The 25,912-nt window shown below is 51.4% G+C and overlaps 1 protein-coding gene across 1 annotated transcript in view; it reads left to right on the top strand.

The window, feature by feature from the left end:
* ASIC2 (acid-sensing (proton-gated) ion channel 2) overlaps positions 1-25,912 on the top strand; it is a 1,220,326-nt gene that overhangs the window by 1,193,090 nt on the left and 1,324 nt on the right. Inside the window, exons 4-9 of the mRNA XM_010861483.1 lie at positions 9,798-9,948; positions 12,461-12,517; positions 14,198-14,351; positions 16,414-16,505; positions 20,457-20,536; positions 23,590-23,658. Of these exons, the coding sequence (XP_010859785.1) occupies positions 9,798-9,948; positions 12,461-12,517; positions 14,198-14,351; positions 16,414-16,505; positions 20,457-20,536; positions 23,590-23,658 (603 nt within the window). The remainder of the gene's footprint in view (positions 1-9,797; positions 9,949-12,460; positions 12,518-14,197; positions 14,352-16,413; positions 16,506-20,456; positions 20,537-23,589; positions 23,659-25,912) is intronic.

The raw sequence follows: 25,912 nt of genomic DNA, 5'->3' as shown, positions 1-25,912 counted from the left end.
ACAAGACTGTCTACCCCATGACACCAAAGCTGGAAGATCCTTGGAGAGCTTCAGAGGCATACCTAGAGCCAGCAAAGCCCAAGGTGAAACTCATGCTAGAATGAGGAAAGCTATAGTCTTTTTTAAAAAATCCTTTCTTTTTTGAGTAAACAATTCACATTTTTTTTGCTCTTCTCACATTCTCTCCCACTCACAGACATTTTTGCAATGGATGTAACCTCGTTATTTTATTATTAGTCATAAACCATGGGTAATTCGCTTTTTAAATGGACTTCGTTGCTTGCTGAAGTGCTACATCAGCCACTACTATGACTTAGTTTCCCGCCAGCACAACAAGGAGCTCTGTGTGTGACCCCTCTGCAGGTCCAGGGTGTTACTCTGTTCCACTGGGTGGATCCTCCTGTGGTCCAAAGGGTCTGAATGCCAGTCAAGGATTTTCCTGCACAAGAGGGCAGGCTGTGGTTCCCATTCCCGCAGGGAAGTCACATTCTGTATTTTATAAGGCACATACTAAGTCTTATTCAATCTATGGGAATGTTTAACAGCATGTAGTTTGATGGTTTCTACAGATGAAGCTTCCCCAAAATACAACATTTCCTCTCGGTTCTGATTTCACATCTGTGATCGATTGGTGATGTCTGCCAGACACCAGAGTCGGGGGAGGGGTGCAGTCACGTGGTTTGCCTTATAGCTCACACCTTATACCATACTACACCTGGGGGTTATCTATTCCCAGATGCTGCAGGTGAAAAAGCTGTGTCCCCTAGAGAGGACAATGGGGTCAGGCACCGCCAAGGTCAGCTGTCTCCTGAGCACCTTTCAGGAGCCTTGCAGACAGATAGACCTGAATTTGACTCCTGCCTCTCACTTCTTAGCTGTGTGGTGTTGGGCAAGTTCCTGAAGTTTGCTCATCTGTAAAATGGGGAGGATAATGTTTAAGTGGCAGAGCTGTCGTGAAGGATAAACTGTCCAATGAACCTATGCAGTATTTCCCATGTCTGTGTGGCACAAAGGGGGACCCGAGAGTGGGCTCTTGTCCAACACTAGGAAATGAATTGTCCGAGGAGACACATGTGCTATCAAATCAAGAGACTTTACTGGGAAGGGGAAATGCGGGTGGAGCGTAGCAGGGTAAGGGAACCCAGGAGGACTGCTCTGCCACGTGGCTCACAGTCTCCGGTTTTATGGGGATGGGATTAGTTTCCAGGTTGTCTCTGGCCAATCACTCCGACTCAGGGTCCTTCCTGGTGGCGCACGCATCACTCAGCCAAGATGGATTCCAGCAAGGAGGATTCTGGGAGATTGGTAGGACGTACAGCATCTCCTTTTGACCTTTCCTGAATTCTTCCGGTTGGTGGGGGCTTGTTAGTTCCGAGTTCCTTACCAGGACCTCCTGTTGTAAAATAAGGCATGCAAATGGTTACTATGGTGCCTGGGCAGGGTGGGCGGTTTCAGCCAGTGTTTCCCCTAACACTGGAATCTGGAGAACCCATGCTCCCATCCCCAGATCTCTGCCACAGTCTCCACCATCCATCTACACACACACACACCCCGCCCCCAGTAACTGGCTCTGCTTCCTGTGGACCCCGCCCACTGCAGTATTAGGCAAGGCAGGATAGGTAGTGACGAACGTGCAAATGGTTGGGTTCTACCTCCAGCTCTGTCTCTTACTAGTAGTGACTGTAGGTCTCTTTTCCACTCCAGTCTCCCGAGATATATTGCTACAATGGAGATCATAAAAGTACCAACCCCACAAGGTTGTTGTCAGGATTTGAAGAGTCACTCCAAGTAAGTTAGTAAGGGTTCAATAAATATCAGCAATTTCTGTATCATCAATTAGTCGACTGTGGGTCTTCAGGGCTAGTAGTTCTTACTCACAAAGGGTCATTGTGAGGATTGAGACACTGTTCTTCTAAGCACCTACGTGGGCTCTCCCGCCGGGACCCCAGCTCAGTCTCTCTGCGGTGACTTTGACTTCTTCCTGGTGCCATCTCTCCTACTTTGACCTTGGGGGCTGAGCTGTGACTAGAGCCGCAGGGACAGGAGGCAGGGATGCCTCACTGCTTCCGCGCTGCCTACAAGGACCTGTTTCCCCTGAGACATCAGAGCTGCCTGTTACTGACTGATGGGTGGATTTGATTTTCGTATTTGATTTGATTTGAGTATTGTTTAAAAGGAGCACAATATAATCATTTGTGAACACACTTAAATCACTCAGCAGGATGAAATAAAAACATCAAACCAAAAATCACAGCTCAGAAAGCAGGCAGGCTCTGATTTCCCCCTCCATCTGGCTGGGCCAGGGGAAGTTACTGTTGTCGTGGAAGGTGGGAGGACATGGGTAGGACCGAGGGGGACCTCATGAGTCTCAGACCACCAAAGACTTACGGCCCCAACCATCACAGATGGGATGGGGCTTCCCAGGTGGCACTAGTGGTAAAGAATCCGCCTGCCAGTGCAGGAGATGCCCAGAGATGCAGGTTCCATCCCTGGGTCAGGAAGATCCCTTGGAGTAGGAAATGGCAACCCACTCCAGTATTCTTGCTGAAAAATTTCATGGACAGAGGAGACTCTCGGGCTACAGTTCAAGGGGCCGCTTAGAGTTGGACACGACTGAGCACACACGCACCGCCCCATAACAGATGGAACAGGGAGGCCCAGAGAGGTTGAGTGAGAGGCTCAGGGTCACACAGGAAAACCTGCCCTCAGCCCAGGACTCAGATGTGATTCGATGCTGAGCCCACCTCAATGTAGGGCTCGCAGGGACCAACATGAAGGATCCTCTGCTCCTGCTGGATTGGCTCTCCAGCCGCCCACACTCATCCTCTGTACTGTGGCTGGGAGAAAGCAGGATGGTGCAATTCATTCATTCATTCACTCATTCATTCATCCAGTTAAGTACCAAGCACCCACTATGTGCCAGGCCCTGTATTAGAGGCCTGAGAGCCAGTGAATCAGGAAGAGCTAAGACTGTGGCTGGAGAGGCGAGATGCCTATTAGGACAGGCACGTGGGACCAGCCGCCTACTGACACCTTAAATGAAGGACTTTCATAAGCACTTCCCAAACCTAAGACTCAACAAACTCAGGAAGTACTGCAAGCGAAGTTCTTCCCACCTATTGTCTCATTTTGCCCTCAGGGAAGCCCTGCTCCTCACAGAACAGTAGCTCTGTTTTGCAGAGAAGGCCCAGAGTAGCTAGGTGACTTTTCCGAGGGCACAGAGCCGGTCCCTGAGGGTGCCAGGCTCTTCCCGCTGGGCCCCAGCTGTGTGGGCTTGGGGACGAGGAAGGGAACAGGTCTCAGGGATCTGGGAACATGCCTTCAGGTGGTGGCAGGAGGGGTCTGTGGCAAACAGGAGCCCCTGGAGAGCAGGTTCCCCGTTGTACTCATCCGTCTAGTCCCACCGCCCACATTGTAGGAGTTAATGAAGAGCTTGCTCGACCGAGCTGGACCACTGGGCTCTGGTGGGCCACAAAAGCCCCTCTGAGCCTTTGTTAGCAGCCCAAACTGTACCCTGACGCCTCTTCCCTGCACCCCAAGGACAGCCCTCTCTGGCCAAGCACTTCTTCATCCACAGGAGTGAGCTGAACACTCCTGCCGACTGTGTTCTCTGCAAAAGAACTCACAAAGGGGATTTTTCCCTTCACTCTCAAGGCGGTTATTCCCAGAGTGACAGCTTCCCACCGGCTCTGAGCCAGGATCCCTCTGGCCTCTTCTTAATCAGTTTCCCCAACACCCAAAGGGAAGAAAACACCTTCTGAGCCAAATACTCAGACTCGATTGATCATCTGAGAGCAGCCCACCCTCTGCCCACCCTTTCTCCCAGTTTGTATCAGATGAGACACAGAGGCTCAAAACCTGGAAGATTCTGGAGGCGTTTCAGCAGCTCTCTGGTCCATATGCCTTGCTTTATGCAGCAGGAAAGTGAGGTTCACAGGTTACCACTCCTGCCTGAGGAACCATGTAAGTCACTGGAACCTCACGGGGTGTTCAAACTCTGCACTGTAAGCCTTGGCATTCCTGCGAGATGCTTGGGGGTCACCGCAAGGGCCAGGAGACTGAGTATGAGACTCTGGGCTCCCCATCCCCTACCTGCACCCACAGCAGCTCTTCTTTGCTTGTTTATTATATTGGTGTTCATGTCATATTTGATTTGAAGGGAGGGAAAGTTTTATGGCTTTTGAAAGTCAGGAGTTTTGCAGTCTGAAAGACCTGGAATCAATGTAATCTGTGACCCAGGGAAATGGGGCATAACCCGACTGAGCCTCAGTTTCTTCATCTGTTTAATGGGGATAACAATATCAACCTTGCTGCTCGATGAGAAGATAAAATGAGAAAACTCAAAGGGCCGGCACAGAGCCTAACACATGGACGGCACCCGATAACGGGGCTTCACTTCTTCCTAGGAGCCCCAGCAACGCTCCTCTCACGACGCTACCTGTTAATTTCACTTCTTACACAATCACGAAGAAACGGTCAAAACCACAGCGTGCTAGCTAGCTTCCCAGTTAATCAAAGGTTGATAGAGATCCCAGAGAGACTTCAGAAGTAACAGAAAATACATGTGCATCACGAGTCGTCAGGGTGTGTTTCTGCATTTCTGGTCAAAGCACGGCAGGGGTCTCTGTTGCCAGGTCACTGTACAAGGTGAGACAGAGCCCTGGTAAGGAGATAAGATGCCAACAACATCTTCAGTTTATTCAGATCTGTTATTCACCAGACACTCTTGGAGATGTTTTCCTCTTATTACAGAACAAGGCAGAAAAAAATCTTAACATTTGGCTTTAGAATTCCACCCAGGGAGGAAAGTGCGTTTCCTTGAGACTCCATAGGAGAGGATGTTGCCACGCACCAAGATGTCACAGGATGATGCAGCTACTTAAGAATATGTGGGTTCTGCTTCTGGAAAGGATGGCAAAGCAGATGAGGAGAGAGGAGAGCAGGAGGGAGAGAAGGAAGGGAAGGAGGAACATGGAGAGGGGTTAGGCTTAGGCAAGGAGAAGGGGCTTTGCTGTGATGTAGACCCTCCTCCAACTCTGACATCTTCCATATAATCTAACACCCTGGGAGAACGGGCTTTCATGAAAATGAATGAGGGGCTGAGTTTTGCATCCCATCCATATGACCCAGAACAGAGACCGGAAGACATCAGCCAAGGGTGACAGCTGGCTTACACACACCTTGTGTTCAAAACCCACAGTGTCCCTCTGAAGTAGTTAATATCTCAGGGTGTTTCTCATGCAGAAAGGGCAAGTCCCCCACTAAGCAAATGGCAGAGTCAGGATTCCAATCCAGCTGGGTCTGAGCACAGAGCGCGTGCTCCTACGATGGGTCCTCCCAGCAGACAGGGAACCAGGATCCCAGCCAGGTGGGTTACCGAGGAAGAAGTAGAAGCCAGGCAGTTCAGAACAAAGACCCCGAGCCAGCCCTGGGAAGGAGCCGGCAAGAGAATTCCAGAGTCTAAAAGGACTGGGTCCAGGTGATCATGGTGTCCAGTGCCTAAATCAAAAGGCCAAGTGGCTGACACAACAAAAGAGTCGGGTGGGTGCCAGCTAAGCTCAGTGGGCATCGCTCCTTGTCTCCCTCTTCCTGTCTCTCTCCTCTGGTCTTTCCTACCCTTTCCAGGAGTAGGAGGAACATATTAATATACAGTCTCATCACTGTCCCAGCATCCTCCCTAAAGGGGCATCGTAGCCAAGGCCTTAGAGTGTGGGTTGCAGACACAAGGAAAAGGCCAAGGGAGCTTAGCAACTGGTGGCTCAGTTCAGTTCAATTGCTCAGTTCAGTCCGACCTCTTTGCAACCCCATGAATCACAGCGCACCAGGCCTCCCTGTCCATCACCAACTCCCGCAGTTCACTCAAACTCATGTCCATCGAGTCGGTGATGCCATCCAGCCATCTCATCCTCTGTCGTCCCCTTCTCCTCCTGCCCCCAATCCTTCCCAGCATCAGGGTCTTTTCCAATGAGTCAACTGGTGGCTCAGAAAACAAAGAATCTGCCTACCATGCAGGAGACCCAGGTTCAATCCCTGGGGTGGGAAGATCCCCTGGAGAAGGAAATGGCAATCCACTCCAGTATTCTCGCCTGGAGAATCCCCTGGACAGAGGAGCCTCGGGGCTGCAGCCCATGGGGTTGCAAAAAGTCGGACTCGACTGAGCCACTGGCTGACTCCCTCCAGGCATCTCTGACTATGGGCAGCCAGGCTGACTGCAGCGCCACCTGCTGGCACACCTCGGAATCTGCGGGCTGGGAGAGGCTGGGGAAGCCAGCAGCTGAGGAACAGCATAGGCTATCCCAGCACAGGGAGGGTGCAAACACCAGTTTCTCTATAAAATGAAAAAGTCTGTGGAGAAAGGCCTCAAGACAGTGGAGCAATGACAGGCAAGCACCAGGGTATTCTATCACAAAAGTTCTGGGATCTTGGCTTAGCTCATAAATGTAAGCAATTGTGCAAAGCCACTGGTTCCACGGCATAATGGGGGTCGGCGGTGGGGGGAAGCTAAGGATGGATGAGTTGTCAAGTAAAGGCAGGAACACTTTAAGACTCAATCCTGAGCATCTCTCCTCTATCCCTGAGCTGGCTCATCCACCCAACAGCTTCAAGGTCCACCAGAACCCTCCCCCCATTTACATCTCCACCCCAGATCTCCGTCCCCAGCTTCAGACCCCTAGAATAGCTGTCTGAGTACCATCTTGACTTGGATGTCTGCATTGACAGGAGTCTGTATCATAATAAACCCAACACAAAATAACTTGAGCCAAAAAAGGATGGAGATTTTCTGGTCTGTAAAACCAGATTGTAAGGACAGCAGAGGTGGAGCTGGTCTATTTGTTGAAGGAACAAAAGGGCAGAAAAGCATGAAGACATTTGTTAGGAGGAAGAAGATAGGAACCAAGTCTCAGGGGACCGACTAGCTGCTGGGCATTTATCTCATTTAGACCGATGAGGAGGCTAAAATCTGGGCCTAGAGAATGGGGGTTTCATCACTTATTCAAAGTCACAGAGCTAGCCCATGGAACAGTGGGATTTGAGGTTCTGTCTGACTTGTTCCACTGTCTCTGATTTTCAGATTAAAATTATGGATGTAGAAACAGACTCACAGACTTAGAGAATGATCTTATGGTTACCACAGGGGAAGGGATACTTAGGGAGTTTGAGATGGACATGTACACACTGCTAGATTTAAAATGATTAACCAACAAGGTCTTATGGTATAGCACAGGGAACTCTGTTCAATATTATGCGGCAACCAGCATGGGAGAGAAGTTTGAGGGAGACTGTGTATGTACGGCTGAGTCCTTTTGCTGTGCACTTGAAATTGTCACAATGCTGTTGATCTGTTATACGCCAATACAAAATAAAAAGTTTAAAAATAAATAAAAATTTAAAATTATAGACGTAGGGTCTATGGCTAGGCATAAGGGCTTAAGAGATTTTTGAATCCCCAGTGGTACCTGCAATGCTTGAGTCTCTCTCTTCCCATCCCAGCCAGGTAGTTGTATGGTTTCTGCTTGCACACCCTTCATGATGGGGAGCTCACCCTCAAGAGAGTGATTTTATTATTGAATCATAAGAGTAGGTTGCAAAGTTGAGACAGAGTGTATCCTTCTTCAGCGTTAAAGAAGGGAAGGCAGGGGCTGTGCCTACCGCCGTGTCTGCAACATCAATCAATGTGATCGCCCTCCCCACTTCCCTCAGTACACCTGTTCTTGTGTCTGTCTTTCCCTGGGGATTCCAAGAAACAAATCTAATTCTTCTTCCCGGAGACAGCCCTTCAGATATTTGAAGACAGTGCTTCAGGGTCCCCCTGAGGCATTGCTTACCCAGGATAAATAGTCCAACCCACTTTCAGACACCCGTTGGAAAGCAAGAGTTGATGCTGTTCACACTGCAATTTTCCAGCTGCTGCTGTGGGAGGCTTCAGAAAAGCTGATGGGACGAACGATAAACCAGCCCCTGCAGGGAAGCCACAGTATCTGGATCACGCGTGCATGCGTGCTCAGTCATGTCCAACTCTCTGCAACCCCGTGGACTGTAGCCCGCCAGGCTCCTCTCTCCGTGGAATTCTCCAGGAAAGACTATTGGAGTGGGTTGCCATTTCCTACTCCAGGGGATCTTCCCCACCCAAGGATCAAACCCGAGTCTCTTGCATCTTCTGCATTGGCAAGAGGATTCTTGACTACTGGTGCCACCTGGGAAGCCCCAGGTCTGGATCATGACCTTTGCATTAAAAAAGGGCGGGGGTGACTGACCCTGAACAAACTGTGGCCCATCCACAGAGCTTCACCTGCTACATTCTAGGTTCCTCCACTGTGGGAAACCGTTTTAGAGGAAAAATAAGTAAGTCTCTCCCAAAATGATTTTACATCATTTTAGACCTCCAGTCTTGTCAAAAATCATTATGAATTCTTCCCAAATCCAGTTTGTGTGCTTATGGATCCAATAGTGAGCAACATGGGGACCCAGTCCATCCTAATCATACACTATCAAACCTACTCGTCAACCCTCCCAATTTACAGATGGGGAAGCTGAGGTCCAGAGGAGAGCAGTGACTTATCCAAAGTTGTTCAGGAAATCTGCAAAATCCTGGTCTGCTCATGAATTCCAAAGAAAGATGAGAGAGTAATGCAAACCTTCAGGGGAAAGGAAGAAGAAATGAGCTGTAGGAAAAAACAAAAGAGAAAAGCTCTGAAAGGTCCTCTCTGGAGTGTTTTTCTCTCTCTCCTGTGTCAATTTCCTATAGAGACACAGAGACAATGTAATAGTACATATACAAGCAAGGTTGAAGTCAGAGAATCCTGGGTCCACATGCTGACTCTGCCAGTGACTTTGTGCATGACCTTGGACAGGCTACTTAACCTTTCTTTTTATTTTTTCTTTTATTTATTTACTTGACCATGCCGTGCGTCATGCAGGATCTTAGTTCCCTGGCCAGGAATTGAACCACACCTACTGCAGTGGAAGCGTGGAATGTTAACCACTGGAGTGCCGGGGAAGTCCCTATTAACCTGTCTTATACTCAGTTTCCTCCCAAATAAAATTATAACAGGAACATCTCCCTCAAAGGAATCCTGAAAGCCTTAAAATAAAATATAAAGAGATTTTTGGTTCTCAGTTACGGTGGAGCAACTTTTACAAGGCTAACTAACCCTCCTGGAACTAACAGTTATAAACTCTGGGCAAAAGATTTCAAAAGTACTACTTTATGGGAGGGAGACTAAAAACAGGGAGGAACTGGAATGTTTATACAGACCTTGAAGGAAGGGAACCACCCTGGATGAAACACACATTTATCAATATTTATCGGATCGCTCCTTTCAGAACACATCAACTTCTAAGGAAATATTATAGATATAGCTCAAGCAGAAAGCAGTCATAATGGAGTTAAAAAGTCTCAAGCCAGAGTTCAGGGTTGCCAGAAAAGCTAAAAAATGGGGAGAAAAACCCTAGAAAGGAGGGAGGGACCCACAGAGCCCTTATCCCACTTCTCTGCTGTGGAGAAATGCAAGACAACAAATTGTGGACGTGGGAAGATGCAGCTGGGATAAAAGACTTTGAGAAGATCAGCATTTATAGGGAAGGTTATAAAAGATAAGATAGGAAAACTGGTTTTGGAGCCAGATGTTGAAGGCCTGGGAGGTCCTTGCAGTTTAGGCTGTCACGCAGTAGTTGATCAATTAATTGTTTATTAATTGCATAAGTGAATGAAGGATGTGTTCCACTGAATGTGCCACTGGATGTGTTGCAGCTGAAGCTCCAGGGCTGACTGCTGACCCCTGCTTCCTGTCTTGCAGCTCACATACCTGCCCCCGCCGTGGGGCGAGTGCCGGTCCTCCGAGATGGGGCTCGACTTCTTCCCTGTTTACAGCATCACCGCCTGTAGGATCGACTGTGAGACCCGCTACATCGTGGAGAACTGCAACTGTCGCATGGTCCACATGCCAGGTCAGTGCCGGGGGAGGGCGGCCACAGGGCACCCGGGACCGCCTGCGACCTTCTTTGCATTTCTCACCCGATGGGACACTCTTCACCCGCTCCACAAGGATGCCAAGGGATGCTGTTCTGGGAAGACGGTTATTTGATGTGCAGACATTTCGGGGGCAGGTGGGAACATCCAGTCTGGCAACCAAGGCAATATTCCTGGTCTCCAGAGTGGACAGAAGCTTGGAGAGCATTCCTCCCAGTGTTCAATACGTTTGCTAGCTGCTTGCTCTTCTTCCCTCCTAGAGCTTAGTGACCACATATCCAGATGCTTACAATTCTCCCATCCTGGTGTGGTGCACATTCAGACACCCAGATGTTTATTGCTTTCCTCCAGGTATTTCCCTTCTTGCATACAAATGTCTGGCACTCTTTCAAGTGGGGCAAGAGTCCATCAGCCAGCAAATGAACGCGTGTGTCCTGACATTTCTGTTGTCAGACTAACAATGCACATAGCCATCACTAGAGGCAGTCGGCTTGTCACAGCTAGCAGGGGTTGGTGCTGACTGGGGCAGGAAGAGCTTGATTGAGGCTACAATCAGTGGCCTTGGCTTCCAACTCAGCTCCCGCCACATGACTACTGTGTGACCTGGCACAAGTTACTAAACGTCTCTGTTCTTACCTCCATCTTCTTTAAAACACAAACGTTTGCTGTGAGGGTAAAATTAAGCTAAGATATAAAAATGCTTTGTTGGGAATCCCCTGGAGGCCCAGTGGTTAGGATTCTGAGCTTCCAGTGCAAGGGGGCCTGGCTTTGATCTCTGGTCAGGGAACTAAGATCCCACAGTGCAGCCAAAAAAAAAAATGCTTTGTCAATTGCAAATGTCAGTGGTGACTGTGTTAACACATGGGGAAAGGGAATTGAGAGTACTGCTGACTGAAGACCTACTATGTGCAGGGAACTTTACTATTGTATTTCATGGCTATTGTTTCATGATTATATCATACTTTAAGTTTATCTAACTAAATCCTGACCTTGGACATTTCGCTCATTACCAATTGTTTTCTGTCATAACCAATGCTGAAATGAACATCCTTAGAGCTAAATTCTGAACGATTGCATTAGGAATCAGTAATTTCTCTAGTAATCTAAATTTAGGATTATCAATCTTTAAAATTGCCTCTGAGAAGCAGGCAAAGACAGAATGGAATAGAAGACAAAACAAAAAGAGAAACATATCAGTTACATTCTTATTATTAGAAAAGAGGAACCATTTCAGTTCTTCAGCTCTTGGGGGAAAAAAGTGTTTAGGGAAAAAATAAGAGGAGGATATTGTGGTGAACTTTGACATTTGTTGTTGTTCAGTTGCTAAGTTGTGTCTGACTTTTTGCGACCCCATGGACTGCAGCACACCAGGCCTCTCTTGTCCCTCACCATCTTCCAGAGTTCACCTGAGTTCATGCCCATCAAGTCGGTGATGCCATCCAACCCTCTCATCCTCTGCCGTCCCCTTCTCCTTTTGCCTTCAACCTTTCCCAGTATCAGGGTCTTTTCCAATGAGTTGGCTTTGACTTTAGCATGTGCGAAAAGAAAAAACAAAGTTTCTGGATTTCTACAGAGACCAGAGAGAATCGAGCACTGGTAAATGCTATCTGGGCATCCCTGTGGCTCGGTGGTAAAGATTCTGCCTGCCAATGCCAGAGATGCGGGTTCACTCCCTGGATTGGGAAGGTCACCTGGAAAAGGAAATGGCAACCAATTCCAGTAGTCTTGCCTGGAGAATTCCATGGACAGAAAAGCCTGGCAGACTACAGTCCATAGGATCACAAAGAGTCAGACACAACCGAGAGACTAAACAACAAAAACGCTACCGGCCTGATGCTCAGACTGCGTCACCAGCCAGTGAGGTTTACCCATGGAACCTGAGCCCAAGCAGGCAGGAGAGATTTTAATCACTCCCCACATGACACTGTTACTGGCATCTCAGTTATAATGTGGAATGAAGGGCACAGCAAAGAGGAGGCTGACCAAGCAGCCTTCCTCACCTGTGGCAGCATGCTGTGATGGAAAGAGCCCTGGGCTCGGGAGCACACAGACCTGGGCTCCAAGCCCACCTCCATCACTGCAGGCCTGGGAGAGCAGGGTACTTAAACCTCAATTCTCTCATCAATAAAACAGACACTGTAGTTCCTATTTCCAAAGGTACCTAAGTGGGTTAAAGGGGATGATGCATGCCCAGCGCTTAGTAGATACTTGCCACTGCCTCCCTATGTCAACACTTTCCTTTCACCTGTATGAACCAGGCTGTCCGACCTGGGAGAAATTAGCTAGATGGTTCCTGTTATCACAGAGAGGATCAGAGCCCAGTCTTCTGGTCCCCCACTATCCCCTGGCAGTCCTGATTGACAGCTGCCTTCTGACTGTCCACTGGTGAACTGCTACCCCTCCCAAGTACCCCGATGCAATCCCTTCCCCCGGCCCAAGGAGGGGAGGGGTTGCTGCCTGAGTACCTCTCCCTGTCTTTCTTCTTTGCAGGGGATGCCCCTTTCTGTACCCCTGAGCAGCACAAGGAGTGTGCAGAGCCTGCCCTAGGTCAGTACCAGGGGCCCAGTGGAATGATGGGGGTGGGGGCTGTGATTGAGACCTTGGAGCCCTTCCAGGTGTGGGAAAGGGAAATAGGGAAGGGTGAGGGGGAAAGAGGCTGGACAGGGCGGCATCCCGGCAGGGACAGGAGAGGGAGGTGGAGAGGAGGAAGGAGAGAAGGGTGGGCGAGGGAACTGATACTAGCAATGAGGGTGGAGACCCAAGTAAGGAGAGAAAGGAGGCAGAGAGGTGGGGACAGAGAAGGAGTGAGTTTTGGGGCCGCAGAGAGCACTGAGGAATGCAGAGGAGCAGGCAGAGATGGAGAGAGGATGGACAGTGGGCACCGAGTGGGCGCCAAAGGAGCTTGGCGATACCTCCTGGCACACACCCTGGAGGTTATTCCCAAGCTGTCCTCTCTGCATTGTTCCCTTGAGCCAGGAGAGGTGAGGTCAGGCAGAGGGGTGAGGCCCAGTGTGCATTGCTCAGGGACACAGGGGAGGCAGGAGCACCCCTACCACGGCCTCTGCTCCTGGGTGTTTGTTGGTCCACCCCACTTCCCACCCCGGGAAACTTCCAGTGACAGGGATCACAACAAGCTGCAACCCCAGAGCGTGACCCACTCCACACGCCCGCCTCTCCGGGATCTGGGAAATGATTTACAAGCAAGACAAGCAGTGGGTATTTAAATCATCCGGACTCAAGTTTGTTCAGCAGTTGTACTTGCTGGATCTAAGTCGAGTAGTTCTGGACTCGCATGTCCAGAAGCCTCCAGGAGGTCTGGTTGGAAAGAGGGACTTCCGGTGAACACAAAGACTCACTCTGTGTCCTCAACCAGCTGGCAGAGGCGGTGGGTGCTGGCTATGGAGCCCCCCAAGGGAAAACCACGGAGCCTAGGGATTCAGATGCAGTGGCCTCCCACACTTGCCTGTGATGAACAGCCCCCTTTGCAGATGAGATCTGAAGCTGAGAGCAGAGAAGACAGCCCTGGGATGGTCAAAGGTCCAGGACTCCCTTGGAGCCCATGCTTCCAAAGTGGTGCCTATACTTACAAAAGTTAACCTAACAGTAAAGGAAGCAGGAGGAACACAGAACCAAGAGTAACAGAGAAAGGACTTCTCCGGGGGTCCAGTGGTGAAGAATCCGCCCGCCAACTCGGAGGACTCGGGTTCAATCCCTGGTCCACATGCCGAGGAGCAACTAAGCCCCCGTGTGCCATAACTAACGAAGCCCATTTGCCCTAGAGCCCGTGTTCCACAACAAAAGAAGCCACCCCACTGAGAACCAGAGAGAAGCCCCTGCTCGCCACAACTAGAGAAAAGCCCACGTGTAGCAACGAAGACCCAGCAGAGCCAAAAATAATAAGTAAATAAATATTAAATTTAAAAACTCAGCTGAAATGGATGCAGAAATTATTCAGATAATAAAGTTAGTTGACAAGTACATTAAAAGAGTTATTTTTTTTAAAAAAAGAGTAACATAGAAACAGTGGGCACTTCTGTGACCGCTCACACCCCCATCAACCTCCAGCAAACGCCCAGCCCCGCTTCTCTCCACAGCCCCTCACCCTTCATTCACACAGAGGGCACCTCCTCCTCTTCTCTGCTGCAGGAACCTGGGACCCGGCTACTCTGGGCCCAGAGGTCCCAGTCCCCTGCACTCCACTCAGCCCTGCCTCCCTCTCCCCTGCAGGTCTGCTGGCAGAAAAGGACAGTAATTACTGTCTCTGCAGGACCCCCTGCAACCTGACCCGCTACAACAAAGAGCTCTCCATGGTGAAGATCCCCAGCAAGACATCAGCCAAGTACCTCGAGAAGAAATTTAACAAATCAGAAAAATATATCTCGTAAGCTAAGTGGACATGGTGGAGAGGGGTGGGGGGAGGAGGGACCAGGAAAAAATGGGGAGGAGGGGGGACAGTCAAGGAAGAGGACAAAGGTAAGCAGTTAGTTCCATCTGGCAGACGTTAATTGAGCACCTGCTCTTGGCCAAGTTCTGTGCTCAGACTCAGAGTATGAAGACAAAGCATGTTAAGAGGCAGCGCCATCTTTCAGGAGCTTACAGACCCGCAGAGAGACAAATACAACACTGAAAGCTGTCCAGGCTGGTGCATATAATAAGAGAGGTTGTTGGCCGTACCCTGCAGAGGGGTGCTGTCAAGGAAAGTTTCAGAGGTGTTTTAACAGGATGCAGAAGAGTCTTCCAGGCAGAGTTTGCATATTCTGTTCCCTCTGCCTAGAACGCTTTTCCTCTCACTCTTCACCCAACTGGTTCCTCGGTTCGCAGGTCTCCATTTAAATGTCATGTCTTTGGACCAATAATTTAGGCCCCCTCCTGTCATTCTTCTCTCGAAACACTCAAGTGTATTCCTTTATAATACTCGCCACTGTGTGTAATTCAATATTCACGTGGCTGTTTCCTTCAATTACCTGCCTGCCTCTTGAGGGCACGAACCTTTCTTTTTTGTTCTCTGCTGTGGAGTGTCTGGCACAGAGTTGATGCTCAAAAAAATAATCTTTGAACAAAATAAATGAAAGGAAGACACAGGAGAAGAGGTTGTCACAAGAGTACAGCAAAAGGAAGCCGGGGGAGGTGGATGTGGGTCTTATAGGCTGAGCTGGGCAGGGGTGGGAGTCAGGGAGTAGATTTGATTCTAAGAGGGTAGGGAGCCACAGAAGAGCTTCAGGTAGGCAAGTGATAGGGTCTCATCTGCATTTTAGACCACGTGTTCTATGGTAGAACCTTCTAAAAATGTTCTATCTCCATGATGTCCTATGTGGTGGCCACTGGCCACCTGTGACTATTGAGCATTTTAAAGGCAGCCTGGCTGACGGAGGCACTGGATGCTAATTCTGTGTTATGTGGGTTAGTCTAGAGGTTTTAGAAGACCCGGTTAAGAGGATGGATGGGCAGACAGATGGGCGGAAGGGAGCCTGGTGGGAGGCAGTTGCCATAAACCAGGCAAGAGATGGTGGATAGCTCCTGGGTGAGCCCCGTGTGGAGAGGGCTCCTCTCGCTCCCACCCCTGCTCAGGTCTACAAACCTGACTGCCACCCCACCTTAGTTCACATGAGCTCCTCTGGCCCCGAAGGCACATGATGGATGCAGGGTGTTAATTTCAACCCTCCTCCAGCCTCTCCCTCCAACACAGTCACCAGTTCTCATCCTGGGACGGTGTGTGCCCCTTGAGGGCAAGAGACACTAAGAGCATTAGTGAGCAGCATCAAAGAATCAGGGTAACTATCGATAGAGGAGGGGCCATGCCCTGCAGCTGCAAACATTCTGCTGACGGTAATGGCTTCTCGCACCAAGATGTTTCTCATGAATACAAGTGCCCCAAAGAGCAGAAGGGAATCAAGGTGCTTCTGCCAGAAAACCCCACAGCCAGATGTAGGTTTGCTCCCTAGAAACCCTCCCTGGCTCCTGCAGCTAACTTGGTGATGCTGGGGTAGGGCCCCCACCAGAAGAAGCTTGTCATCAATCTCAGTAAGAACTGAGGGCCTCCCCAGGGTGGGCAGGGGAGGTAAGCTGGGGGCAGGCAAGCAAGCCTTGTTAAGTGAGTTCTGAGCTCACTTGCACATAAGGACCCAGGCAGACCCTCTGGGGCATAGAGACCTGGAGGCCTGGCAGGACTCCTGGAAAAGGGGGCAGACAGAGGGTGGGTTAGTGATCAGGGGCCAAGGGGAGAGCTGGCATACCCCTCCAGGCCCATGAAGAGCAATGGGCTGGGAATCACGACTTCCCGGTTCAAGCTCCAGCTCTGTGGCTAACCGGCTCTAACTTTGAGCCCATTGTCTCACTTCCCCGGGCCTCTGTTTCCCTTTCTGTCCATGGGAAAATTGTATGATATGATCCCTGTGGATCCTGATGATTCTCACCACGTGTGACACTGAACGTTTCCCCCGCAGAGAAAACATCCTCGTTCTGGATATATTTTTTGAAGCTCTCAATTATGAGACCATCGAACAGAAGAAGGCATATGAAGTCGCTGCCTTACTTGGTAAGTCAGAGTGTCCATTGCACAAATGCCCAATCTCATGGGGATGGACAGGGTCTCAAAGAGTTGGACACGACTGAAGCAACTTAGCACGCATGCGTGCATGCATGATAACGTGGGGCTTCCCAGCTGGCTCAGACGGTAAAGAAAGGGGGTTTGCCCATGATGCAGGAGACGCAAGTTCAATCCCTGGGTCAGGAAGATCCCCTGGAGAAGGAAATGGCAACCCACTCCACTATGCTGGCCTGGAAAATCCCATGGACAGAGGAGCCTGGCGGGCTACAGTCCATGGGGTCACAAAGAGTCAGACACCACTGAGCAACTGAGCACACAAGGGGATGGGAGGAAGCGGGGATGGGCAGGTGGGTGGCCTGAGGGTGAATCTATAAGAGTCCAGCCTTTCATCCACTAATTGCTCCCTCTTCCCTTGCACTGCTCCTGCCCCAGAGTGGGAAGCACTCCATGCGGTGGTGTTAGGCCCAGTTCATTCCTTGGTCTAATCTCAGTTTCCCTATTGACACAATGAGGCAGGTGAGCCAGCCATTTTCTCGGGACCCTTCTGGCGCTGCCTTCTTAGATGCCACATTCTGCCCCCTGATTGGAGTCAGAGCCCTGGGGCCGTGGCAGATAGGTGCAGCGGGGCTGAGCTATGGATGGGTCCAGGCAGCAGATACCACGAAGGTCCCACCCATGGAGGCTCCACCTGGAAAGCAATGTTGCCACGTTGAGAACGCCAGGTGCCCCTGGACTGAGAGCTCTTTGTCAAACACTAAAGAAGGGCCATGTACCCCCAGAAATCTACAAACCTGACCGCCGTACCTTAGTTCACATCAGCTCCTCTGGCCCCTAGGGCACATGGTGAATGCAGGGTATTAATTTCAATGGTGTCCCAGCCCAGCTAAATCTAACAAGACCCCAGGGGGTTAAAAGACCTGCCCTGAACCCATCCCCCCAACTCTCACTCTCAAAAAAGGATCCGATGTCTGTGGCTTCGAGGAAAAATCACTCTTGTTGTCTCTGTGAACTGAACCAGGTGAGAGAGGCATCCTGAGCGGGGGGCAGGGGAGACAGACACCTTTTACCTGGCAGTTCAAGGGGAGCACAAGTCAGGGGCTGCGGCACACCAGCCCGGAGAATGTGGGCAGGTGGCTTCACTTCACTGAACCTCAGGTCCCTCGTCTGTAGAATGAGTCTAATAAAACCCTCTGTGAGCTTGCCATGATGGTGAAATGTGATCAAGCCCTAGCCCACAGAAGGCCCATAAACAGTGGTTTCTGGCATCCAGACAGACACTCTCCCAGGAAGCGGCAGACACCGCAGGGTCCCCACTGGGCTAAGGTGGTCATCACTAAGGGCCTTGGAGATGGTTGTGGCCAGAGAGGGACTGTGCTGAGACTCCCAGGATGGGGCGGGGCTTTAGCACCTGTCACCGAGGACACGCCCCCTTCCCTCTGCTCCCCTCCCCCACACACGCGTGTGCGCTAGTGCGCACGCGTGCTCTTTCACACGCCCACCGCGGAAAATCTCACTGCCGTCTGTACCTCTCGCGAGACGAGCGAGTGCCAATTGCAAGCCCTGAGTCAGGAAGTTCACGCTGGCCCCTGTCCTCCCGCCCTGTGGCCGCTTTCCCCTCACTCAGAGAGCACGCCTCACCCCAGCGTACACACATGCACCAGGGTGAGCCACACACACTAGTGCACACGTGCACAGACCCACGTGCAAACCGCGCAACTCCAGAGACACGTAGGTGCACACATGCCTACACACCTATACCTGCCATACACAAGCACGCTCACACCTCCTTACACATTCAGACGCACTGTGCCCACCCCCACAAAGCCACCCCTGACACACTCGCGTGCCACCTATATAAAGCCATTGGTGGCCAGATGTAAGGCTGCTTCTGTCCCGAACATGCACACACAATGCACCTGGCACGCCCTGCACACTCCGCCACTCGGCTCACACATACACCCACCCCCCACAGGCACGTGCATGTATGCACGCCCCAGTGAGCCTCCGTTAAGGACATTAGAGGGGGTGGGGGGAGCGGGAAGGAGGGGGGGCTCTAGTGAGCCCAACACCAAGTCCCCCTCCACCCCGGGAAGAGCTCTCTTCCCACCATCTCAGCCTGCTCACCTGGGGATGTGCTTGTTGGCCTTCTCCCAGCCATCATCAGGGGAGGAGTGGACAAGTGTGCTCGTCAGAAAGTTCTCAGACCAAGAGGTCAGCCTGGAATCTCCAGGAGGATGGTACACCCACCCCCATCAGGGCCCCCACTCCCAGCGCTCTTCCTAGACCAGCAGCTCACAGTTAGAGGTCACAGCTGGAAAGGACTTCACTGTTCATCTCCTCCAAGCCTCCCCCAAGCACCTCCACCACCAAATGTTCCTGGTAGGCAAGGCTGTTGAGAAGGTCGGGGCTTATCGAAGACACACAGCCAGCTGGCGGCCACCCTCCATATTCACAGCCTCAGAGCCCTGTGCTCCAACACACTGCCTCTGGAGCAGAGCGTTTGGGGGCTTTCAGGGGATCAGAACCCCCTTAAGAATCTGATAATAGCTTCCGAAATACGGACTCTTCAGCTACAAATGCCCAGGTACCCACACGTAACGATTTGCATTCAATTCAAGGAGTCTCCAACCATCGGACGCTCCCACAGGAGAGTGCTTCTCAAACTCTGGTGGGCTGGAGAACCACCTGCAAACATAAAAATCCTGACCTCCAGTCCCAGAGACTCTGATTGCATAGGCCCCAGGGCTTCCCTGGTGGCTCAGATGGTAAAGAATCCACCTGCAATATGGGAGACTTGGGTTCAAGCCCTGGGTTGGGAAGATCCCCTGGAGGAGGGCATGGCAACCCACTCCAGTATTTTTGCCTGGAGAACCCCCATGGACAGAGGAGCCTGGCGGGCTCCAGTCCATGGGTCTCAAAGAGTCGGACACGACTGAGCAACTAAGCACAACAACAGGTGGGTGCAGGCATCTATACTGATTACAAGTCTCCCGAGAGTTTGATATAAGGGGATCAGAAGACCCTGGTCAATGGGGTCATACACTCAGGGCAAGAACCTGTACTCTAGAAAGGGACCAAAGGACTCCCCTTGTGGTCCAGTGGTTAAGAATCCGCCTGCCAAAGCAAGGGTCCAATCCCTGGTCCTGGAAGATCACACATGCTGTGGAGCAGCTAAGCCTGTGCACCGCAGCTACTGAGCCTGTGCTCTAGAGCCTGCGAGCTGCAAGGCTCACGCGCCTAGAGCCCACGCCCCATGAGAGAAGCCACCGCAGTGAGCAGCCCGCACACCACAGGGAAGAGTAGCCCCTGCTCACCGCAACCAGGGAAAGCCTGTGCCTAGCAATGAAGGCCCAGCGCGGCCAAAAATCATAAAAATAAATAAAAAATAAATAGAAAGAAACCAAACATTTACCTTTAGGGAGGGGAGATAGATGCTTCCAAGGACTTTATCCCAAGGGTGAGAGGGGCCTCAAGATAGCTTCAAAGGCCCTGTCGTAATTGGGGGTGTCTCTTACGTGCCTGCTCCCAAGACCCCCACTCAGACACACTGACACACGTCTCAGGCTTGACTGTGCCCTCACCCAGGCAGGGACCACACACGTCTCATCTGTTCCCAGCCTGGAGCCAAAGCTGGGCCCCAACGTTGTGGTTCTGAATGGAACTGAACCAGGCCGTCAGCACGGGAGGTCCGTTCCAGGCCCCACAAGTAAACATCCAGGTTAGTTCCCACCCCTATGGGTGCTGAAACCCAGCAGCTCTCAGAGCAGCGCAGTGAGGGAGCAGCTTGTCAAGGGCCTGCCCTCCAGCCACCAGGCCCAGGCCCCACCTCTCGGAAGGGGGCCCCTCTCAGAAAGCCTGCTTTCCGAGTTCTCTGTCCATCCACCCTTCCAGAAGTGCTGTCAGGAAAGCCAAGTCTTTGTCTTCTCTCTCTCTCTCCAGGTGATATTGGTGGTCAGATGGGATTGTTCATTGGTGCTAGTATCCTTACAATACTAGAGCTCTTTGATTATATTTATGAGGTAAGATGCGGGATTGCTTGTGGGGGACCACCAGGCGCCCTCATCCCGCCCCGATGCCCAGAACCAGAGCACGGAGCGGGGAGAGCTCGGCCTCCCTCCACCCAGGGCCGCCTCCCCTCCCTGTGCATGGACACGGTCTGTCCCTGCGCCCCAGGCACCGGGGCGGGGTGGGTAAGAGATGGAAGCCGCAGGCCTGTCCTCGGAGCTGTCTACACCCGAACGCAGGGAGCCGGAGGGATGAGAAGGGGGGATGAGACAGTGCAGGGGCCGGCGCGGAGCCCCTGGGCCTCGTGTGGGGCTTCACGCCTGGGTGTGTCTGCACCCGCACACTCACACCACACACACCACACGCTTATAGCATACGCATACACTACACACACACACACACATACACACCACATGCTTATAGCATACACATACACACCACACACACACCCCACACGCTTATAGTATACGCATACACAAAACACACACACACACCCCACATGCTTATAGCATACACATACACAACATACACACACACACCACGCTTATAGTATATGCATACGCAACATACACGCACACACACGCACACACCACATGCTTATAGCATACACATACACAACATACACACACATATACTCCACACACACACACACAACCACACGCTTATAGCATATGCATACACAACATATGCACACACACAACACACTTATAGCATACACATACACAACATACACACATACACACACCACATGCTCCACACACTCACACCACACACACACACATACACACACACCACACACTTATAGCATACACATACACAACATACACACACATATACCCCACACCCTCCACACACACACCACATGCTTATAGCATATGCATACACAACATATGCACACACCACACACTTATAGCATGCACATACACAACATACACACACACACCACACGCTTATAGTATACCATACACAATATACACACATCACACACTTATAGCATACGCATACACAACATACACACACATATACCCCACACCCTCCACACACATACACACACACACCACACACTTATAGCATACCATACACAACATACACACACACACCACATGCTCCACTCACACCACACACACACATACACACACACCACACGCTTATAGCATACACATACACAACACACACACACACACACCACGCTTATAGCATAGCATGCACAACATACACACATGTACACCGCACATGCTCCACACACACATGCCACACTCCACATCCAGTCCACACACACACCACTCACATACACATGCTATACACACACACGTCGCACACACTAATGCCACACTTACATATAACACATACACACATATACCCCACACACTCCACACATACATGTGCCACACACACGTATACCACACACTCCACATACACATATTCCACACACACTCACACCACACACACACACACACACCACACACGCTTCTCCCATACTTATACACAACATACACACACACATATACCCCACACGCTCCATACACACTCCGCATACACTCCACGCACACACCACTCGCATACACTTGCTATACACACACACATCACACACACTAATGCCACACTCACACACAACATACACACACATATACCCCACACGCTCCACACATACATGTGCCATACACACTTATACCACACACTCCACATACACATATTCCACACACACTTATACACACTGCTCACAAATACACACATATGCCACAGGCACACGATATATACTATACACACACACCACTTGCACAGACGTGACATGCACATACATCATAACACTAATACCACACTGACATATAACACATACACACACATATACCCCACACACACATATTCCACACACACTTACACCACACTCACACACTGCTCACAAAGACACACGTACACCACAGATAAACCACATACACTGTACACACACACCATTTGCACACACATGACATACACACACACTTATACCACACTCACACACAACATATACACACACACCACACACATACCATACTCATACACCACATATGCACTCACACTCCACACATGCACACACACACATATTACACTTATACCACACTCACACACTGCTGGCAAATACACCACACACACACACACCACATGCACACACACACACCTGCCCTCCAGGGGACCCATCACCAGAGCAGCACCTTCTGGGGTCCAGGCAGCTTTAGGGAAGGAGCACTCCTGAGAAGTCATCAATCCTGAGCAGGAAGAGCAAGGGCACTCCAGCCACTCTGGTTCAGGGAGCTGTCGCCCTCAGGAGGCAGCTGGAACAGTCTCTGGAAGCTTCTCACACAACAAACAGCAGTTTCAGGCACTGTGTGCTCTGGGGGCTCATCAGTCTTCCTACTGCTTTCCTCCCAGCCTTGGGCTGGCTCCAGGGACTCCAGAATCCCTCAGGGAAGCCCAGGACCTCCTGGGTCTCAGCCCAGCAGATCGGGCTTGCAGAGCAGTAGCCTGCCTCCCAGAGGGGACCGGCAATGGCCAAAGGCCACTGGGGGTCACTGTGGGAAGTGGTGGGCCTGGGTGACCAGGGGCCTGTGGAGTGCCACACCCCACTTCTCAGCATGGTGACCCAGCTCCCAAACTGGGTTCCATAGCCAGACTTGGTTCTGCCCTGTTTAATCATTTTTGTGCAAAGATGCACAAAGTTATAGAAATTGAATCACATCAGAAAACATATTTAATAACTACTCTCTTATTGAGAATGAAATGTTAACACAGTTGTGTCCCAACCTTGTGAACTGTGGAATTGTCAGGCCTCAAAAGTGACAAGTAACTATCCCCCCAGGACAGATGGGGACCCAGCCACGCTGAGAGACCACACAGTCTCTAGCTCCTGCACCAGAAGCTTGGCTAGGCACCCCAGTTTGGGATGCCAGGCTGGGCTCCTACCAACGTCTGTCCAGCTGCAGCCAGGCTGCTGCTGCCCCTGCCTCCCCAGCCCAACCATGTGGAAGGAGGTCTCTCTCGCTACTTTGATGCCTTTCTCCCGGCCTGACCTTCCTTCCTGCCTTTCTTGCAGCTGATCAAAGAGAAGCTATTAGACCTGCTTGGCAAAGAAGAGGAGGAAGGGAGCCACGATGAGAATGTGGTAAGGGCGGCCGGCAGGGGGTTGCAGGTTGGTTAGTTCCTTGGTGTGTACAAGCCGTGTGAATGCAGATGCCGGTGCCGGGCAGGACAGGAGTGCTCCGTCTCACACCTTTCCATAGCTCGAGACCGTCTGCAGCTCCCAAGTCCAAGGACACTCCAACTGAACCCTGAGCCTCTCTCTGAGACCCATCCTGGAACCCAGCTGTAGACTGGATCTGCTCCATGGATGCAGCAGAGACCAGGAGATGCTTCTGCCTGGACCAGCTCAGCTTCTCCCCAGCCAGAAGCCATGCCCCTGTTCTCGTGCCTTGGGAGACCAAGGAGAGGCTCCATGTAGGCCCACTCCCTTATTCCCTAGGTGGCAGAATGTGAGCAGGAATGTCCCTGTTACTCTACCCCATTTGAACAGGACATAGGGTGTGGGGCCCTCTGAAGTAGTGGTGGTGTTTCAGTAGCTAAGTCGTGTCCCACTCTTTGCAACCCCATGGACTGTAGTCCACCAGGCTCCTCTGTCCATGAACTTCTCCGGGCAAGAATACTGGAGTGAGTTGCCATTTCCTTCCCCAAGGGATCGTCCCAACCCAGGGATCAAACCCGAATCTCCTGCTTAGCGGGCAGATTCTTTGAAGTAGGTAGAAGCAATAACACCCATTATAACTGCTGACCATTGTAAGCCTGGTATGTGTCAGGCACTGTGTTATGCGCCTTAAGAGTAACACATAGTTTCAGCCCTAGAGTCACCTGGAGGAAGGGCGTTCTTATCTCCATGTTGTATATGAGGCGGTTGTGGCCCAGAGGCCCAGGTTACACAGCTGGGGAGGCACCCTAGGAGGCACCTTCCTACTCTGCCTCTCTCCTCAAGTCTAAGAGGCAGCCCCTCTTACACCGTCCACACTCTCCTTCCCAGATTCAGTCTGTTCCTGGACCCTGGTCTCCGCTGAAGGTCGTGGGTATCCCCCACGTCAGCACCCCCGCCCCAAGAGAACACTGCATTCCGTGGCCATTGCTGCCTTAAAATCATAACATCCCAAGTGGATCCCAGCCTCCTCCTCCTCCTATCTGGGCTCCCATTTTTGCTCCAGACACTGTTTCTCTACTCCTCTCCCAGGCTAAACATCCCACTTTGATTCTCTTGGGTCCCTGCAGCTTCTGTTTGAACAGAAGACAGCTTCTGTGGAGGGGAGGGCAGTGTGGGTGGAAGGAGCCCCGGGCTCTGAACTCAGCTGACCCGCCTGGATCCCAGGGCCCTTCTTCCCAGCTGTGCACCGAGGGCACATCACCTCCCTCTCTGAGCAGCTGCCAAACCACTGGGACCTCAGGGGGTGCCATCAGATTCAATGAGACCAGGCCCTGGGAAGCAGTGAGCTTCCAGTGACTAGTCTGTAGTAAGCGCTCAGCGAATACAGGCTCCCCTCCCCTCGCCCCACCCTCTCTTCTGCCTTCAGAATGTCTCAGAGACATAGCCTCCTCCTTTGCACCCTCCCAGCCTCATCCTCATCTAATCTCCCCCGAATTCTTGGCACAGAATTCTGCTCACATCCCTCCCAGCCTCCAGCCCTCTGCAGGGCCAGGAATCACCCAGAAGACTCAAAGCCACCTCAGCCCCACCCTGCTCAGGGACCCGAGATAACCCTTCTCTGAGGCCGGCCTAACCCCAAGGTCCTTTGGGGGCAGCTGGGATCAGGGGTCAGACTCCCAGCTGTCAGAGACCTCCACTGTTTGCCTCAGCGATCAGGCAGCCCCTCCTGCCCAGGCCAGGCCACAGGTGGCCCCTCCTCCACCCCAGGTGGACTCAACAGAGGTCCAAGGATGAGGACGGGATGGGTCATCCACACCACAAGGTTACACACCACTCAGATGTAGCTTCCAGTGACACAGCAGGGGACCTCTGGAGAGGCCCACAGGATATAAATACGGGATATATTGTACAGCACAGGGAATACAGCTACCACCCTTGGGTTGCTTTGTTCCTTATAGATGTGCTAAGTCACTTAAGTTGTGTCGGACTCACTGAGACCCCACGTGTAGCCTGCCAGGTTCCTCTGTCCATGGGATTCTCCAAGCGAGAATACTGGAGTGGGTTGCCATTTCCTCCTCCAAGGAGATCTTCCCCACCCAGGGGTCAAACCTGTGTCTCTTATGTCTCCTGCACTGGCAGGCAGATTCTTTACCACTGAGCCACCTGGGAAGCCCTTAGAGAGAAGGTCAAACTAGCTGTTAAACCCCATCACCAGGAAGCTTCCTCTGTACTCTGG

Source organism: Bison bison, unplaced genomic scaffold (genome assembly GCF_000754665.1).
Source record: "Bison bison bison isolate TAMUID 2011002044 unplaced genomic scaffold, Bison_UMD1.0 scf7180017864472, whole genome shotgun sequence".
In the NCBI taxonomy this organism is placed as follows: domain Eukaryota; kingdom Metazoa; phylum Chordata; class Mammalia; order Artiodactyla; family Bovidae; genus Bison; species Bison bison.
Note: the sequence above shows the minus strand (reverse complement) of the source record. Positions and strands in the feature narration are given on the sequence as shown.